This window comes from Geospiza fortis, unplaced genomic scaffold (assembly GCF_000277835.1).
Source record: "Geospiza fortis unplaced genomic scaffold, GeoFor_1.0 scaffold130, whole genome shotgun sequence".
Lineage (NCBI taxonomy): Eukaryota > Metazoa > Chordata > Aves > Passeriformes > Thraupidae > Geospiza > Geospiza fortis.
In genome coordinates, this window is record NW_005054300.1 from 17,622,527 (window position 1) to 17,638,724 (window position 16,198).

General features: G+C 37.3%; 1 protein-coding gene across 1 annotated transcript in view; it reads left to right on the plus strand.

Moving 5' to 3' along the window:
* The window catches only part of NRG3 (neuregulin 3), a 224,046-nt gene that overhangs the window by 22,639 nt on the left and 185,209 nt on the right, over window positions 1-16,198 (plus strand). Inside the window, exon 3 of the mRNA XM_014309231.2 lies at window positions 1,395-1,524. Coding sequence (XP_014164706.1) covers window positions 1,395-1,524 — 130 coding nt within the window. The remainder of the gene's footprint in view (window positions 1-1,394; window positions 1,525-16,198) is intronic.

The following is a 16,198-nucleotide window of genomic DNA, read 5'->3' on the forward strand; positions in this document are numbered from 1 at the left end:
AGAAGTGTTGCATACAAAGAACAGGGTGTGGATTTTCTTATTTTTTTCAAATGTATTTTATTATCTTTATTTATCTTCTGTCATTTAGTCTGCACGTAAGGAAAACTTGTAGAGGTGTTTTACTAAAAATATACTGAGCACAAAGAGAGTTACTTTGACAATTTTTTTGGGATTATCTGAATTTTCTTGCAGAACTGTAGTTACAGGTATATTGTTGCAGGTTCAGTATTTTGGTTTTCAACTTTGGTGTTAGTTTGGTGGATATTTACCTTATATTCAGTTATGAGCAAAACCAAGTTAAAGTGTTTGCATAACTTTGAGTTTGCGAGGTTCTGTGTCTGTTGAGCACTGCTTCATATATTTGACAGCAGTCAAGGTAATATTTTGTAATAGGCTATATGATATACAGTGAAATGTTCTCTTACCACTTCATTGTGTATCAGGTCCTGCAAAGTGGTTAGGAAGTTAAACTTTTTGAATTAAGATTGAATATAAAGATTAAACTGTGGCTCTCTGGAGATAATAATCTACTCTGAAAATCACACTTGGTTAGACAAAACCATGTCATAGTGAAGAAAATTAAAATGTGTCAGTCAGGCATCTTCCTCTGAAAATTTCACTTTATTGTTCATTAATCCAACTGGATTGGAAAGGTTAAAGAGTTTTATTAGAAGACAGGAATGATAGTTCACCCTGACATACTGTCAGTCTATTCCAAATCTAACTAAATATTCCATAGGTGCAGCCAACAGTTCTACCTGTAATCAAGCCTGTATCTGTGTTTTGGGAGTGGGCTTACATACACCTACAGATGATCTATGTGAAATGATACAATCACATTGCTTGTGTTTGAGTTTTAGGCTGTTTTTTGTGACTGGTGATTCAAGTTAGTGTTGACCTTGCATGTTTGGCTTTTTTTTTCCTCTTTCATTGTAGTGGGTTTTTGTTGTTTTTGTGGGTTTTTTAAAGCAAATTTTAATTTACATCATATTAACTACTTTTGCTTGGTTTTTATGAAAAAAAATTGTATCTTATTTCAGACCATATTTTGTTGTAGGAATATGAAAATATTGTTCTGGTTAAAGTACACAAAGTGAGTGTCTTTACCTTTGAGCAGGGAAACCTTGGAAATTGGAAATGGTTGAGATTATACTCCAACTTTGCTGCAGTCTGGTTTGTTTTTCTGCTGGTATTTCTTGTAAATCTTTTGAGAAACCTGATTGCAAATAATGCTGTAGTCAAAGGGAGGTTGGCATGCCCTGTGCTTTCCATTTCTTTTAGTCTTTGTTTGATGTCACTGAGCCCAGTAGGATCACATTAATTTTCCATGTACTGCAGGAACAGCCAGTGTTTATCCTTACAGCCTTTCTCTGCTTTGCCTGTTTTCTCCTCAGACACCACGACGTATTCCACGGAGCGCTCGGAGCACTTTAAGCCATGCAAAGACAAGGACCTGGCATATTGTCTCAACGAGGGGGAATGCTTTGTGATCGAAACCTTAACAGGATCCCACAAACACTGCCGGTAAGTCACCTGCCAGAACGTGCCAGAAAGGCCTTCTGCCTCAGGGAGGAAGCATTAGGGAAAAAAACCCCAAGCATTCAGGTGTAGAATGTTGGAAAGCAGTGGAATTTTTTTCCTCCAATTCAACTGCATGCCTCGCAGCTGGTGGGATTTTTACTAGTCTGTGGTAATCATAAATAGAAATATGTAGATACGAGAAGCAACATTTTGATCCTTCCATAGATGAGGAAAATCTTCAATATTCTATTTTCTAACCCTGTAAGGATTGCTGTTTCGTTTTGTTGGGTTTTTTACATATGAAAGTCCTATATTCCCCTACATACCAGCAGCATTCCTTTATTTGGGTATTCCAGCTACAGTATTTGACAATAACTGTATGTTCTGTTAATTGAGAGAGAGGAAGGGCTAGTAGTTTTAAGAATTAGGGTTTCTTAAGTTTAATTACTGAAGGGTGAAGTGGACTATGATAGCCATCTGAACCTGCTCTATAGCTGTTGTACACTTTATACTCCTGAACTTCTGCTATTATGCAAGGCCATCTTGAATGTATTGAAAAGAATATCAGAAAAGAAAGCCAGATCACTTATTAGTATTATTATTTAGCCATGGAGGCCAGTAAAGAGGAGTGATATGCAGAAGGAATACTGCAATATCTTCCTAAAGATGAGGATTTTAACACACATATCCACCAGACCCCCAATTTCTTAAGCAATCTTTCAAACAGAAGAGCAGGTTTCCATTTTGGAAACCTAATTTACTCCTATGGTACTGTGTATGGCACACAAAAGGTGTACCTGAGATACACTTGTATCACTTGGGCACTCATATGCCCAAATTCTAATCTGAACACCTAAATGTATAGAGAACTGTAACACAAATGATAAAAAGGGTCGAGGACTGAAGATTTCCTGAAGTATTTGGGACTTGAGCTGCGAAGTCCCAATAAAAGCAGAAAAAAAAGTTGCAAAGTCACATGTGCCTAGCTTAAAAATGGAAATTTATGAATTTAGACTGGTGAAATTCTGCTTATCATCAGAAGAATATTTCCAAGATTTTCACTTTTTTATACAATACTGGTCATTTTTCCTATCCAGTTGTGTTTGGTTCAGTGATCATTAATTTCCCTTCTTTATGTTTTTGTATGGCATGCTTAAATTAAATATTATGATTCATTTATTGTGGAAAATGGATATATTTTTCTACTTCCATCATAATACACAGATTTTCTGTTTTTTTTTTTCTCAAAGCAGATGAGTTTTTTGGTCTTCCTTAGAAATGTCATGACCTGTTAAGGGAATTATGTCACTCAATTATTTTACTGTTTCTCATAGTCAGTATATTCAAACTGAACAAAAATGCTGTAAAATAGCAGAGAAAAATGGATGTGTATGAGAATTTTTACATTGGCTGATAAATTTAGTAGCTAACCTCTTTAAACAGACTGGTTTTGTAAACTGTGGATTACATTTTAAAAAATTGGCAGGGGATATCTCTTAAAAGCTGCTTTTTTTTGTTGGTTGGTTGGTTTGACTTTCAGGATCTTTTTTATCATCTTTGCCAAATTCTCATTTATTTCCTGTGATTCTGATAGTGCAGCCTGGCTAATGGTTAGAAGTTTTCCACCCAAGCTTTCCCCTGTTAACTCAGCAAGCCAAAATGTTGACTTTTCATTCTTTCCAGCAGAGTGAAATTTTTCCAGCACCTTCCCTGTGTTATCCTTCCATAGGGAAGCAGCAGTATCTCTGGGAGTCCCTTGGCTCCCGTGTGTTTGAGGGTTTTGTTGCCTGTACACGTTCCAGGTGCTGGCACATTCTCTGGGAATTAAACATTTTTTTTATGGTGGGTACTTTGAATGGTGCAACACCAAAAGACCCATACAAGGCAATGATTTTCATAGAGCAAAAGCTAAATTTTAAAATTTAAAGGGTGATCAGTGGTAGTACTTTAATTTTGTAAGGACCTTGGACACTGCAAGCAGCAACTTGTTCAGGATCACTTTTATAGTGATAGGTTTCTCATTAAGGGAGAGAAATATTTTAATTTGGCCCTTATATGTTGTATCTCTACCTGGGTAGACTGAGTGTGTCTTTGTCACAGTGCTGTAAATGAGTGGGATGCAGGTGTTTTTCTGTCTGTAGCCTATAAAAGTGCTCAGAAATAACAGCCAGAATGTACACATATAGAAAAATACTGTACTGATATACTGTAATTGTCCTCTAACTAGTAAAAAGCAATTTTTTACAAGGGTTATGGAATTCCCACTGCCATCAAAAAGAATAATTTGAATACAGAATTATGAAGGCTTAAAATGGTACTTTGTTCTTGGAATCAGGCTGCATTGTATATTCTCACTGTGAGAGTGATTTTGCATCTGTTCTGGGAGCAGAGCACCAATTTACTGAGATGGGAGTTTGCCATGTGGAACAGCTGCAGACAGAGGACCTTGGATGAACAAAAAACTCTTATCCCACTTGGTCAGGTTTGAAGGGTGTTAGTAGATGATATTCTTAGGGAGTTGTGCAGTTCTTGTTGCGTGTGCATTTCTAAGGATAAATATGCTAATTATAAAGGGACAGAAAGAGAGATTTGGTAGCAATTAATAAATATTTGAGTTACGCCTTGGGCTTTTTCTGTATCCTTATGGCCCAAACCCCATGGTGCTGTTGTTGGAAGGTTGGCACATGCCCACCTCCTGCCTCTGGCTGTCGGGGGTCACATTGGCACTGGGGTGTTGTAGGGCTCTGGCTCCTTCCTGTTCTGGGGAGCTCCTGCTTTGACCCCACAGCTGTGGGGAGCCAAGGACAGGAGGGAGGCTGTGTTGCAGGAGGCCACTGGGAACACAGGAGATCAGAAGGAGCCCTGATCATGGATCTTCCTTTCCTGTTCACCTACACAGGAATGTCCTGAAGTCACAGGAATTTAATTATTTTTTTTTAATTTAAATTCTTTTTATTCTAAATTTAATTCAAATTCTGTAATTCAAATTTTTATTCAAACTTCTGCATTTTACTCACTATCTCTTGGTGAAAAATTGCCTGGGATGTAAACTGGCAAGAGTTCTCCTGTGTGGTTAGGTAACAAACAAGATTCACTGGATGTTTTGTGCTATTTTGAAGCTGTGACTTCAGTGTTTATTTTTGTGAATGGTTTAACATGAGCTTGTTTTAAGGTCATCGGCAGGGAAACTTCATATTTAGCTTCTCCATATGCTTAAATTTTTTCAATGTTGCCACTGTGAGAATTTAAGCTGAATGGTGAGGGTGCCTTAATTTGTAATTTACACCAAAAAAATCAAGTACACAGTCAACTCTGACACATCAATGTTTAATGGAGCATTATGTAATCCAGGCTTTAAAAAGACCTGTTCAAGTTTTCTTTGTACAATTTTATTTAAAGTACCCCATCTCAAGTAATTCTGGATTGGTTTTTGTTTTGGTTTTTTTTTTTTTTGAGTTTGGCTCGTGGGGTTGTGGGTTTTGGGCTCTTTTTGTCACTCCTTCTACATAATTTTTTCCTTTTTAGTCCCTACATTTTCTTTAGATAACACATTTAAGACTGGAAAACATTGGTTGAATAAGTGGCTAAAACTTTTGAGGGGAGAAGAGGATTGTACTTTTAAATTGCTCCTCTGGAAGAAGCCATTAAGACAATTGTGTATGCACAGGAAGTCTCAGCATTGGTGATGAACTCTGATGTACTCTTCATAGGTTTGAGTAGTTGGCTGAGATATACCTTTCATCCTGTCTTCCTGTCCTTCATCTCTCCTTCAAGCAGTAGAAAGCCTGAGTAAGTTTTGACAATGGAGAATGAAAGAATAGACTCACAAATGTACAGTAAACAAAACATAATTTCCAGTTGACCAAATTACAGCAGGTCATCCATCAGCATCTGAAGTGTGCTACTGTGGTTACAGTCCCAGAGAGTTCAGATTCCATTGGGCAGTCTGTTTTTGATGCATGCATGCTGTTCTGGTGAATTCTGAGTTTGGTGGTCTTGCTCGTATTTATGCATAAATTTTCCATTTTTAAATTTAGTTGATGAAAAAATTATACCAGTTTTCTCAGCTTTGTTTAAAATCTGTCATGAGAGCAGAAGGATTGAATCCCCATTTAATGAAAATCCAGTTTGGATAAATGTTTATATACTGTCAGGTTTTCTTGTGAGTCTTCTGCATAATAGTAGCTGTAATCCAGGCATAGCCCTTGCTGTCAGTGAAAGCAGGAGAAAGGGATCAAACAGATGGGACTTCAGAACAGTTCTGAGCTTGGCATATGATATGTGCACGTAACCATAAGTTAAAAATCTAAAAAACTAAGAATATAATTTCCCTGATTTAGTTACATGGCTTGTTTTCGAGGCTTTGGCAGTCTGACCTAGGTGTTTTAAAATACCAGCTACTCCATTTTGTGCATTCCCCCATCTTGTATTATGCTGGCATTTTTCAAGAATGCAAGCCCAGGAAATAATTCACTATTGAATAACACTGAACACATTAAAAAATCTCACTCATGTCATAATATTCCAAGCATAGTTTCATCAAAATAATCCACTGTATAAAGTTGACAATGTAACATACAGCAACAGACTTTTAAAGGAGGAAAAAGGCTCTGCTTGGAATTTAGGATATTTTCCATGTCAAGGGCAATCAATAGAGCTCCTGTTATGAAAATTGTCTTATGAGCATTGCTGTAGCACATATCTAAATTATTTTTCTGTAGTTGCATGCACCATTTTCTGGGATGTCCCTACCTTTGCTTTCATGTTTCCTTTGGAAAGCCTGAAGCAAAGTCAAAATACAAAGTTAGCTATCTATAAGCTGTTGTTAAGGAACTCTTCAGTAACTTTAATATAGATACTCCCTTGTGTTGTTAGTCCATCACCTGTTTATTCAGCTGTGCTCTCACAGGCTGTGGTTGCTTTCAGCACTGTGATTGCTTCTTTAGCTGAAATGGAATGGCCAGTGTGCTTAAGTGTTGTGCCTGGTTCATCCTTTTCAAAACTCAGCCTGTCAGAAGTGAGGAAGCTGGAATTCCTGAGGAGTCTGGTACAGGGAGTACACCTTCCCAGGGTAGCATCAGCTTGCCCATGTTCATTTACTCCAGGTAGCACTTGTAATAAATTAAAACCTTTACTGCCTTAAATAATACTGATATCATCTATAATGTAACTACTTCTGTCTTTTTTTTTATTGGAAACCATCATGCTTTTCTTGTATAGATTTAGATATTTCTTCTCCTTCACAAAAGAAGCAAATAAAAATCCCCAAAGAAAGACCAAACCCGAAAACACTCCCCAAACCCAAAGCATTTCTGTGTGCTCCCTTTCAAGCTCCTGCCCCCTGAAATAACAGGAAGAGGTTGCATGGTTTTGTTCTCACATACCTGGTTTCTTGTTCTAAACCTTTTTAGATATGACCTGTGAAGAAAAATGGTTCATAAACCTCAATGTGAAATGGTGTAAAATCCAATATATCTGTAGGACTCTTACTTGTTACCTAGATATCCTAACTCTTTTCATATTATCCAGTCTTGTATAATTTTTATCACTTGGTCTGAATTTTTTCAATCAAAATATAAGCCTTGTTTTCTTTACTTGGATGCAGTTATTTGGAATAAAAACAAAATTAACTGATCCAAATACCAAATTTCACCTATATAAAATCAGTACTTTTTCAGTTATCCCTATTGTTTTTCTAACAGTCTTCTGAAATCAAGCCCTTTTAAGTCTGATATTATGGTATAAGAACTCAATAAATAACAAACAGGTTTTTAAATGTAAATTGAGTCTTTTAAAACCTCCCCAGATGCAATAGTGCAGGAACACATGATATGATATTCACATGGAACACAAGAACATCTGATTCATGCTTTCATAATTTAACATTCAGCAGATAGAGGCTCTTGAGAAATCTTCTTGTCAAAGTACTTTAATTATTGATTAATTTTGACAGTATCAACACTCCATTTTACAGTGCTTTTTATTTACAGATTTTCCCCTAGATTCTTGCATGCAGCTTCTGCTGTAACTTCTATGGTAGCAAATACTTTCAGCTTGCAGAATACATATGCCAATTTAAGTCTTGTGAAAGCCAGTTACTTTCAAATATCTGCAAACCTAAGGGTTTTAATGCAGCAGTGTAATGGTTTTCATACCAAATCTCCTGGCAGATTATTTTCCTTGATGTGTTTACAGAAGTTCTCCTTTTACACACTGAAGGTTTTGGGTACTGCAGTAAGCCAGTGTTTATTATGGTTGTTGCTGTTCACGTGGCATTGCTCCTTCAAGCAGTTCTGCACACAGAGGTCACTGACAAAGCCATCTATTATCCATTTATTCCTCTAAAACATCTTCTGAAAATAGTTTTGTGTTAGTTTTATTGCTTGGGAGAGGATAAATTAATTTAGCAGTAAAACAAAACACAGAATGAGAGAAACCTTCCTACTTAATGATAGTTTTAAGTTTCTAGAGCCTGTATTCATAGTATTTCAGATCTTATTTGCTTTCTGCTGAGCACCTTAGGCTAGATATTCTAATGCTTTTCCTTTGGAAAAAAAAATTGATTACTAACCAGTGGGATTTCCTGGTTCCATTTCCATCTTTTGAAGTCATGAAATTTATGCACCTGCTTAAGGTTATGGTGAAGATGCATTTTTCCAGTGGGAACAATAAGGTAAAAGTCATAATACTGTACAGATAAAATGCATGCTCAGATAATTAAATTACACTCCAATTTAACAATTCACCTGTGTTTCAGTCAATTTAAGCAAATATCTATGAAAGCAACATGAAAATCTTAGTTCCATTTTGTCTTGTTTGAAATGCTTATTCAAAATAATATTTTTGGAAGAGTTTGAGGAAATAAAGGAGAAATTGTGTAGATGTGCATCCAAAGTTAATGTTGGTGCTTAAGAAAATGAATGTGGTTTAAACCTGTGCCAGCATGCAGTACTGAAGAAACAGGGAATTAATTTCTCTCTCCCAGAACACTAAAGACTAATGTTAATGTTTTCAGTTAATGTGAAGTATGGGAAAACATAGTTCCAGGCTTAGCACATCCTCCTGCTTACATTTTATTTTTTTAAAGCCACACATCTGTAGTTCAGAGATAATAGCATGAAATTAAGCAGTTAATGCTTTCATTTATGTATGTACAGAGTTACTTCCCAGACATAAGAGATACATGTCCTTTTTTAGAGCAACCAGTAATGTGAGTGAAACAAAAATATTTCTGGAAGCTTTAAGTAAACTGTCATTTCTTCCTGGAATTCTGGAAGAGAAAGAGGCCAAATTCAGCTCCCTTGAAATTTGGCAAGATCCCTTCAGCTGGTTTAAGCAAGAGTTGGGCTGTAACCTGGAATTTCACTAGGGAGAAGTGGTAAATGTAGTTGCTAGCTCACAGCTGAGATGACTTTTTCTTGAGGCTGCTAATAATGCTTGGATTTCTTCATTTGGCACTGAAGTGGGAGATCAGGAACCAGTGCTGTGCTGACATTCATTTCCGTGTCTCAGTATCAAGAACACTTAAATCTGGTGGAACCTTTCAGGTTTATCACCATTTTTCTTGTGCCTACACGTGTTTCTGAAGCTGTATCTTGCCGTCATAGTTGAGCAAGGCACCCTGGTTGTGTAGCACATCTCCACTTCCAGAGATGAGTCAAATCCATTCTATACAAAATACAACTAGTAAGCACATTGATCTCTTAATAGGATAAATTGCCTCAAAACTGCCTCCTGTTTCCTAATTCTAGAGCAAAATAAAGCCATGACACATACAGACAGCTATTACTCAGCACATGCTGTCTGAAACTAAATACAGGATGAAGGGGTATATCCTGAAAACTGGAAAACCACAAATTGTTTTAGTCCTTCCATTGCAAAGGAATGTTCTGTCTAATTATAAGAATTGGGGGTTTTTCTCCCCTCCTTATTTTTCAAGACCCCAGTGGAAAAAGGTTTGTGAAGCTTTTATAGTACTCACAAAGAATTTGTAGAAAAAGAAACCATACCTTAACATGTATGGGTGCAAATATTGATGGCATATATTGCATCTGTCTTGAAGCTAACATATGCAAATATTCTGCCATCAAACTCTGCTTTTAAATTAACTTGGAAATGACTTAGGTTTGTTGTTGTTCTTACCTCCCTTAGGCAAGAAGGAATTTGTGAAGTGCATAATGCAGACATCTGAAATCTCTCATTTAAATTCTCATCCCTGCCAGTGTCTTAAGTACACTGAAAGCAATAGCATTTCCAATCTAATCCTATCTGCAGACACTCTCCCAGAAGATCTGGAAAAAAATCTCGATAGAAGAAGAAATAAGCTCTGGACAATTGAGTCCTTTAAATAGAAATATATGCCAACTATATCAAAATGCTAAATACCAGAACTTTAATCCACCAGCACTCTAGATCCATCTAAATGAGAACAAACAAAACCAACCACCTGTTTCCTCCATCCTTTACTGCTAAGAAAGCCCTTCCTACCTTCTCAGAGAAGAAGAGGGGAAGTGAGGTAAAAACATGTGGATTCTGTAATGTTGTGTGAAGTGGGGCATCTGAGATTAGACTGGCAGGTAAACTCTTTTCTGTGAGTTGTATTGAATAGATAAATATTCTGGTCCTTATCCTGTACCCATAAGCATAGTGTTTGAATTTTAAATGGATTCCTTGAAGTTATTCCAGGGCAGAGGGGTGAACTCTTTGGGCAAGCTGCCAACAGTATATAATAAGCAGCAGATTTAGATAAAGTCTGTTAAGAGATAATGCCAGGAGTGTGTAATGGAACACCTTTTGGGCTGTGTTTGTGCCTCATCAGCTGCTTTGTTGGGTAGAAAACTGCAGATTTCACAAGAATTGTGCTGTTGAAGAAGCCACTGTGAGAAGCTTGGGGTAATTTCTGCACTCTCACTTGGATCAGCACACACATCTGAGGTCCAACTCCAAGCACTTAAGGTAGTTTTAATATCCCAGTGATGCCTTGATAATTAATTAAATGCAAAGGATATTTGACAGGGGAATGCAAAGTGAGATTATTTGTGGAACTGCTGCTGGAAGGGAAGCATCTGCTATAAAGCTATATAAGTTTATAAACTTTGCATCAGGTGCTGAATATTTCTTAGAAAACAGCAGTTCTTGGTCTTTTGGTGAGTGTATACAATCTTTGCAGCATGCATTTTGTCTGAACCTTTCCTGTTTTATGATGCTTTATCCTGACTTCATGAGGCAAATTAATTTTATTTTTTAAAAGCATCTCACAAAGGATCATCTGGAAACTAATACTTTTTTGTTTGCTAGTTTTTTAATGAAGCTCGTTGAGGACAGGGGGAAAAACATTTCTAAGTGAAATAAAGCATCAATTTGATCTTACTGGTCTCAGGAAGATCCTCACAGACAGGCCACATTCCTTTGGCCTCATTTCACACAAAAATATGTGGTGGTTTGGTTTTTTTAGGGTTTGGGGGTTTTTCTTGTGTTGGCTATTTTGAAAAGTAAAAACCAGATTAATGAATACAGTGTCTAAAGTGACAGGGGGCTGTAGTTGATGGGATCACTCTGGCAGACTGTTTCAGGCTGCTGAACAGAACTTTGTTTGGGAGCTGCACTTGAGTCAGGCTGCCCTTTAATTCTGCCCTTCCTTTTGTGTCCAGTTATTTTAATCTCCTCTCTTTAGGTTCCCTCTAACACTGTTCAGGTAATAGTGAGGTTCTGACTTTCGGGGTCCAACCCCATCACAAATCAGGAGGGCAGTGTCAAGTCCTTGTACAATGGCTGTCCTGGATGGTGTTCCCAGTGGACTTCTGGAGGAATTTTCAGCTTTCTGCTTAAATTTCTCACTGTGTCTGGAGCTCCTAGGAGGATATGAGGATTGTGAGGATGACCAAATCCTAAAAATTGAGGGTTTTGCTAATCTGATTAGGGAAATACTAGCAGAAGTCTGAAACAGACTTTCACCCCCCCACTCCCTTCAATTGGAAATGTTTATTTCAAACATCATCTTAGTAAATTTGTAAGGTGGGTAACATACCAGCTGTAGGGCTGTGGTTGCTGGCTGAGGTTAGGGCAGCAGGGTGACCATGTGCTGATTGTCTTTGAGGACTCTGGAGGAAAAGGTGGAGAATGAGAACTCTGCTGAGTTAGTATAGACAGAACATGGAAAAATAAAATCAAAATTTGATGGATTAATAACTCAGCAACAATTAAATAAAACCAACTGCTTAAACATAGAGGTTTTTCCATTCAAGCACCATCAAAGTCTTTGTGGTCTGAGGAAAATTATATGGAAAGGTGTGCTGTTCATAAATCTGTGGTTCTGCTTCCATGCTAAATTGCTGCTGTTTCCACGTGACTTAGTAACTCAAAACCAGTGCAGAAATCATTGGGACTTCATGTTGCTGCATTACCCAGGGTTGACATCATTTTTTGTCTTATTTAGAGCAATGGTCCTTTTGTTTTGTAGAGCATCCAGCATGTTACCAAAGCTCCCAGCTCTATGCACCAAATGAGTTGCTCTTAGGGAGCAGCAGCAGAATTTGATGTTGTAGCTGCTCTGGCAGTGCCAGTGTGAGATACTGATCATGTGTGATACAGACAGGCTTTGCCAAAGTGGGCTCAAACAGCACAGCATGATTTCCATGTTGCAGTCTTGGTTCAAATCATACAAGATGTTGTCAAAAAGGACTGTAGTAGTTTTGCTTTTCTCTGTTACTTTTACCATTTTGATCATTCCATTTGGGAAAGAGATATTTTCTTGTGGTTATCTATAGAGGTGATAAGTTTATTGGGTTTATTATTTGTTTTTAGGAGTGGGGCTGAGGGTTTACCTCTTTACATTGGAACTTTAAAATTGTCCTGAAAGCGGGAATTTCTGATGTTGCAAAACAAGTTTCTGTCAAAACCCATCAATTTTCTGAAATTCAGGAAGGAAATAGCAGCAACAATTAAAATGGGTGATATGGGTTTTTTTGGTTTTTTTTTTTTGATGTGGGTTTTTTGGGGTTTTTTTTCCCCTCTCTTTTGGAAAAACTAGCAAGTTCTCATAGCAGTGCTTTTAAAATGCTCACTCTTGTAAAACTCTGACCAGTCTGTGTTTGAATAATAATGATTTACAGCAGTAGAAATGTTTGGTACACTGCACTAAAGTTTTTATATCTCTCATTTCTGCAAGTAGCGCACAGTAGAATATTTTCTAATAGAAGGAAATGGACAAGATGGTGGCAATATATGCAACATGTTAGCAAAAAATAGACTGATAGACTATAAATTTTAAATAAAGTACAAAGTTAATTCATTATGCATGATGAATAACTATAATATTTGCCAGGATGAAATTTCTAGTAAATCTTATTATTTGCTGAACCAAGATGATTGTGCTCTTGTTCAGAGTGACTTGCTTTCTTTGTGTAGTTGGATCTGCTCATGATGTAAAGATAAATCAGAAAACAAGATGCTGCATTTTGACAGAACTGGAATTAATTTTTTATTTTTTAAAAAATACCTTTATAGAATTATTCCAAGTGTCGTGTTTTGCTGGGTTAGGTGGAAGGAAGACTGCTGTGTCTGTAGCTGCATCTGGTATTTTTTTCATGGTTTTCAAAGATAAATTTCTCTGTTCTGGATTTTGTCTTCCCTCAGTTATTTTCAATAATCTGTAATCACACCACACATTTTATGAAACCATTCAGATCACAGATCTGTCTCAGCCATCCCAAGTACATTCATTCTGTTAAAATGTTCGTTTTGGCTTGTTTGTCTGGCATTTTGTCATAGATGTCTAGCAGTAATCTGAGGCTCACCACAGCATAAACAGAGTTGCTCTTAATCTTTTAATTATTTGTTCAGTTAAATCCCTTTCTGAACTAGATCCTGGCAGTGTCTCCTGAGAGCCATAGAGTCCCCAGGGTCTTGCTGGAAAAATGGTCGCTGTAACCCAGTTTCACCCCAAATATTCTCATCTGAGTTGATGCTGCATAGCAGGGAACAGTGTTCTACTCTTCTCTTGGTGGAAGTCCTTGTGGGGAGAACGTATTTTCTCCAGCAGAGAAACTTAATCAAGATTAATTTTGCTTAGGGATTAGGGGGTGTAACCTGAAAAGAATGATCATGGTAATTCTGGGACACAGTTTTTAGGTGTAGAGAGAACTCTGCAGCATTACATGACAGAATGAGCTGACATCATTTGGAAGAAAACATGCCTAATGAATCATTGTTCACCAAAGGATCAGAGTTACATAATTATGTAGTAGAAAAGAGAAACCACAATCTCGGCCTTTCACTACATGAAAATGTTTGCAGAGTAGCCAGGAAGAAGGCTTAGTGTCTGTAAGTGGGCAAAATTCCAGATGAGCTTTTCCAATATTGCTTGCCTTGAAATGCAGCTATTCTTATAGTAAAAACCAGTAAGATTTGGTGAAAAAAACCCATCAATTTTTTTCGCCAACTTAATCTGTTGACATTTCTGAAAACAGGAGAATAATATGTGAAAAATAAATGTAAACTTTTTTTCCCCTTTGTAAATAAAATGTAGAGGCCTTTATAGCCTAAGTGTTGTACAAGCTAGAGCTGTTAAAAAACTGACTTGAGTGGGTTCTCAGTTTACCATTGTAGTTTTCATATTAATTACTGAAGCATGTAACCTTTTGCAAGTCTTTTTAATGCTTTATTAGTATTTTGTGGGGAACAAGGAGATTGACATATTTTTCTTTAGAATCATCCTTAGAGCATAGATGTTAGTTTGCATTATATTTCTGTTACACAAAAGTGTCAATAAATATATTTATTATCATCCAAAAAGCCTGGATATGCAAGTGCTATTCTCTTTTCAATTTACGCTCAGCTGGAATAACAGGGAGCTCTAATAGTCATATGAAAAATTTACAGTTATGAGTCCTAAATGATTAGGCAGTGTGTATGTAGCTAATAGGAACTGTGTTATGCTTTATAATCATTAGGTACTTGACCATTATTTCTTTTAAAAAGGTGTACAAGTGTAACAATGAAAGTATATCCATTTTCTTAGAAGGAGTTTCTGGAGTTGGCACTGTGCTGTGTTTCATTGTGCTGGAGAATTCTTGATCTTTTGTCAAAATCCAGAGGTACATTCTGGGATACAGCTGCTGGAAGAATCTGTGATATGTTTTGAATCTCACTGGTTTGCTTCCTTCTTCTTAGCAGTGACTTAATGCTGAACTTTTCAGGAATAGTCATCTGCTCCTAAAATAGGCAGCAGCTTTTAACCTCTAATGATTATTGACCAGCTGACAATTAAACTTTCTGTCCTCTTTGAATGCAGAGCCAAAGTTCATCTGAAACAGTTGTTTTGCCTTTTTGCCTGTCTTGGCATTCAGACTGCAGCAAATCTGAGACTTTGAACCCCTTCTGGTAGAAGTTTGCACTTGCCATGGGGACATCTTCATCTCAGGGAATTTGTAGATCAAAAAAACAGTCACAGTCAGAGATTTCCATGCACTCCAACCTGTCTTTGACTTCTTGTGTGCTTAGAATATCTTTATGCCACAACAACTTCCTTATAAAATAGAATATTTTGTATTATTAACTCTCAAACACACAGCTCCAGTGACTTTGCAAAGTGGGCTTACTGACCAACACAGAAGTGTTGAGAAGTGATGACTGAAACATATTTCAGTTTTGTCTGATGGACAAAATTTGGAGGAGCCATCCAGTATCTGTTTTGACAGCCAAGTTTATTATCTGCAGTTTGACCTGATAAGTGGTTATGAGGAGGGTGTTTGTCTTGTGGTGAGCTGGGTGTTGGTTGTTAAGGACTGATGGCTGTGCAGGTCTGCTGGGGGAGCTGTCTGGTCTCTGCGGTCACACGAGGGGGAATGCACATGCTGCACTGCAGGTTGCTGCAGTGATTGCAGCTTCCTCTGATGGTACATTAATCTGGGCCTGATCAGTGTTTTAAATATTCTCTAATCACAGCAGTAGCTAAATAAGTAATGAGAAGTGGCTTTTAATGGAATACATTCTGTATGTGTATGTACCACTCACTGAAATTTTGCCTACAATCTTATCTTGGACACTAATATTTTGGGAATTGGTCTTGTAGCCTCTTCCCATTTATCTATTAGTTTCCTTTTCCTAGCCTTATAAACCAATCTGTCAAACCAGCAAGGTCAGATGTAAATCTTCATGACTGAAGACTGCATTGTCTCTTGACTGCAGATTTTATAGATACTTCTGTTTACAGGTATTATCTTCTTTTACCTCCTGCTGGAACGGAATCCTTTGTGATTGCCATTTCGTTGTCTTAGATACGATCAAGCAAAAAAGCAATCCTTTATGCATATAAACAAACACCAAATCAATTTTCCGCTTTGGCATTTGTCTCTTTCAGGATCTGCTCTTAAGAACAAACAAATGAAAACAGGCAAATGGCTTACTTACAGCCTCTTTTAAGCCTGAGGGGGTTTTTATGAGGAATTTTTTTTTTTTTGTTACCATTGGGAGCAGTCCATCTAAAATGGTTTTGTTGATCAGGGAATGTGCTGCATGCCAGTGCTGGTTAGTCCTGGGTCAGTAGTGCTGAGAACATTCTCAAACTTGTATTCCATGTAGCCCCACTTGGATTTGCTGTACCAGGAGCACAAGTACTTAGTTCATCTCAAGCACCAGGGTTCCACATTCCCAAGTTCTCTGCGTGGCTTGTTTTTCC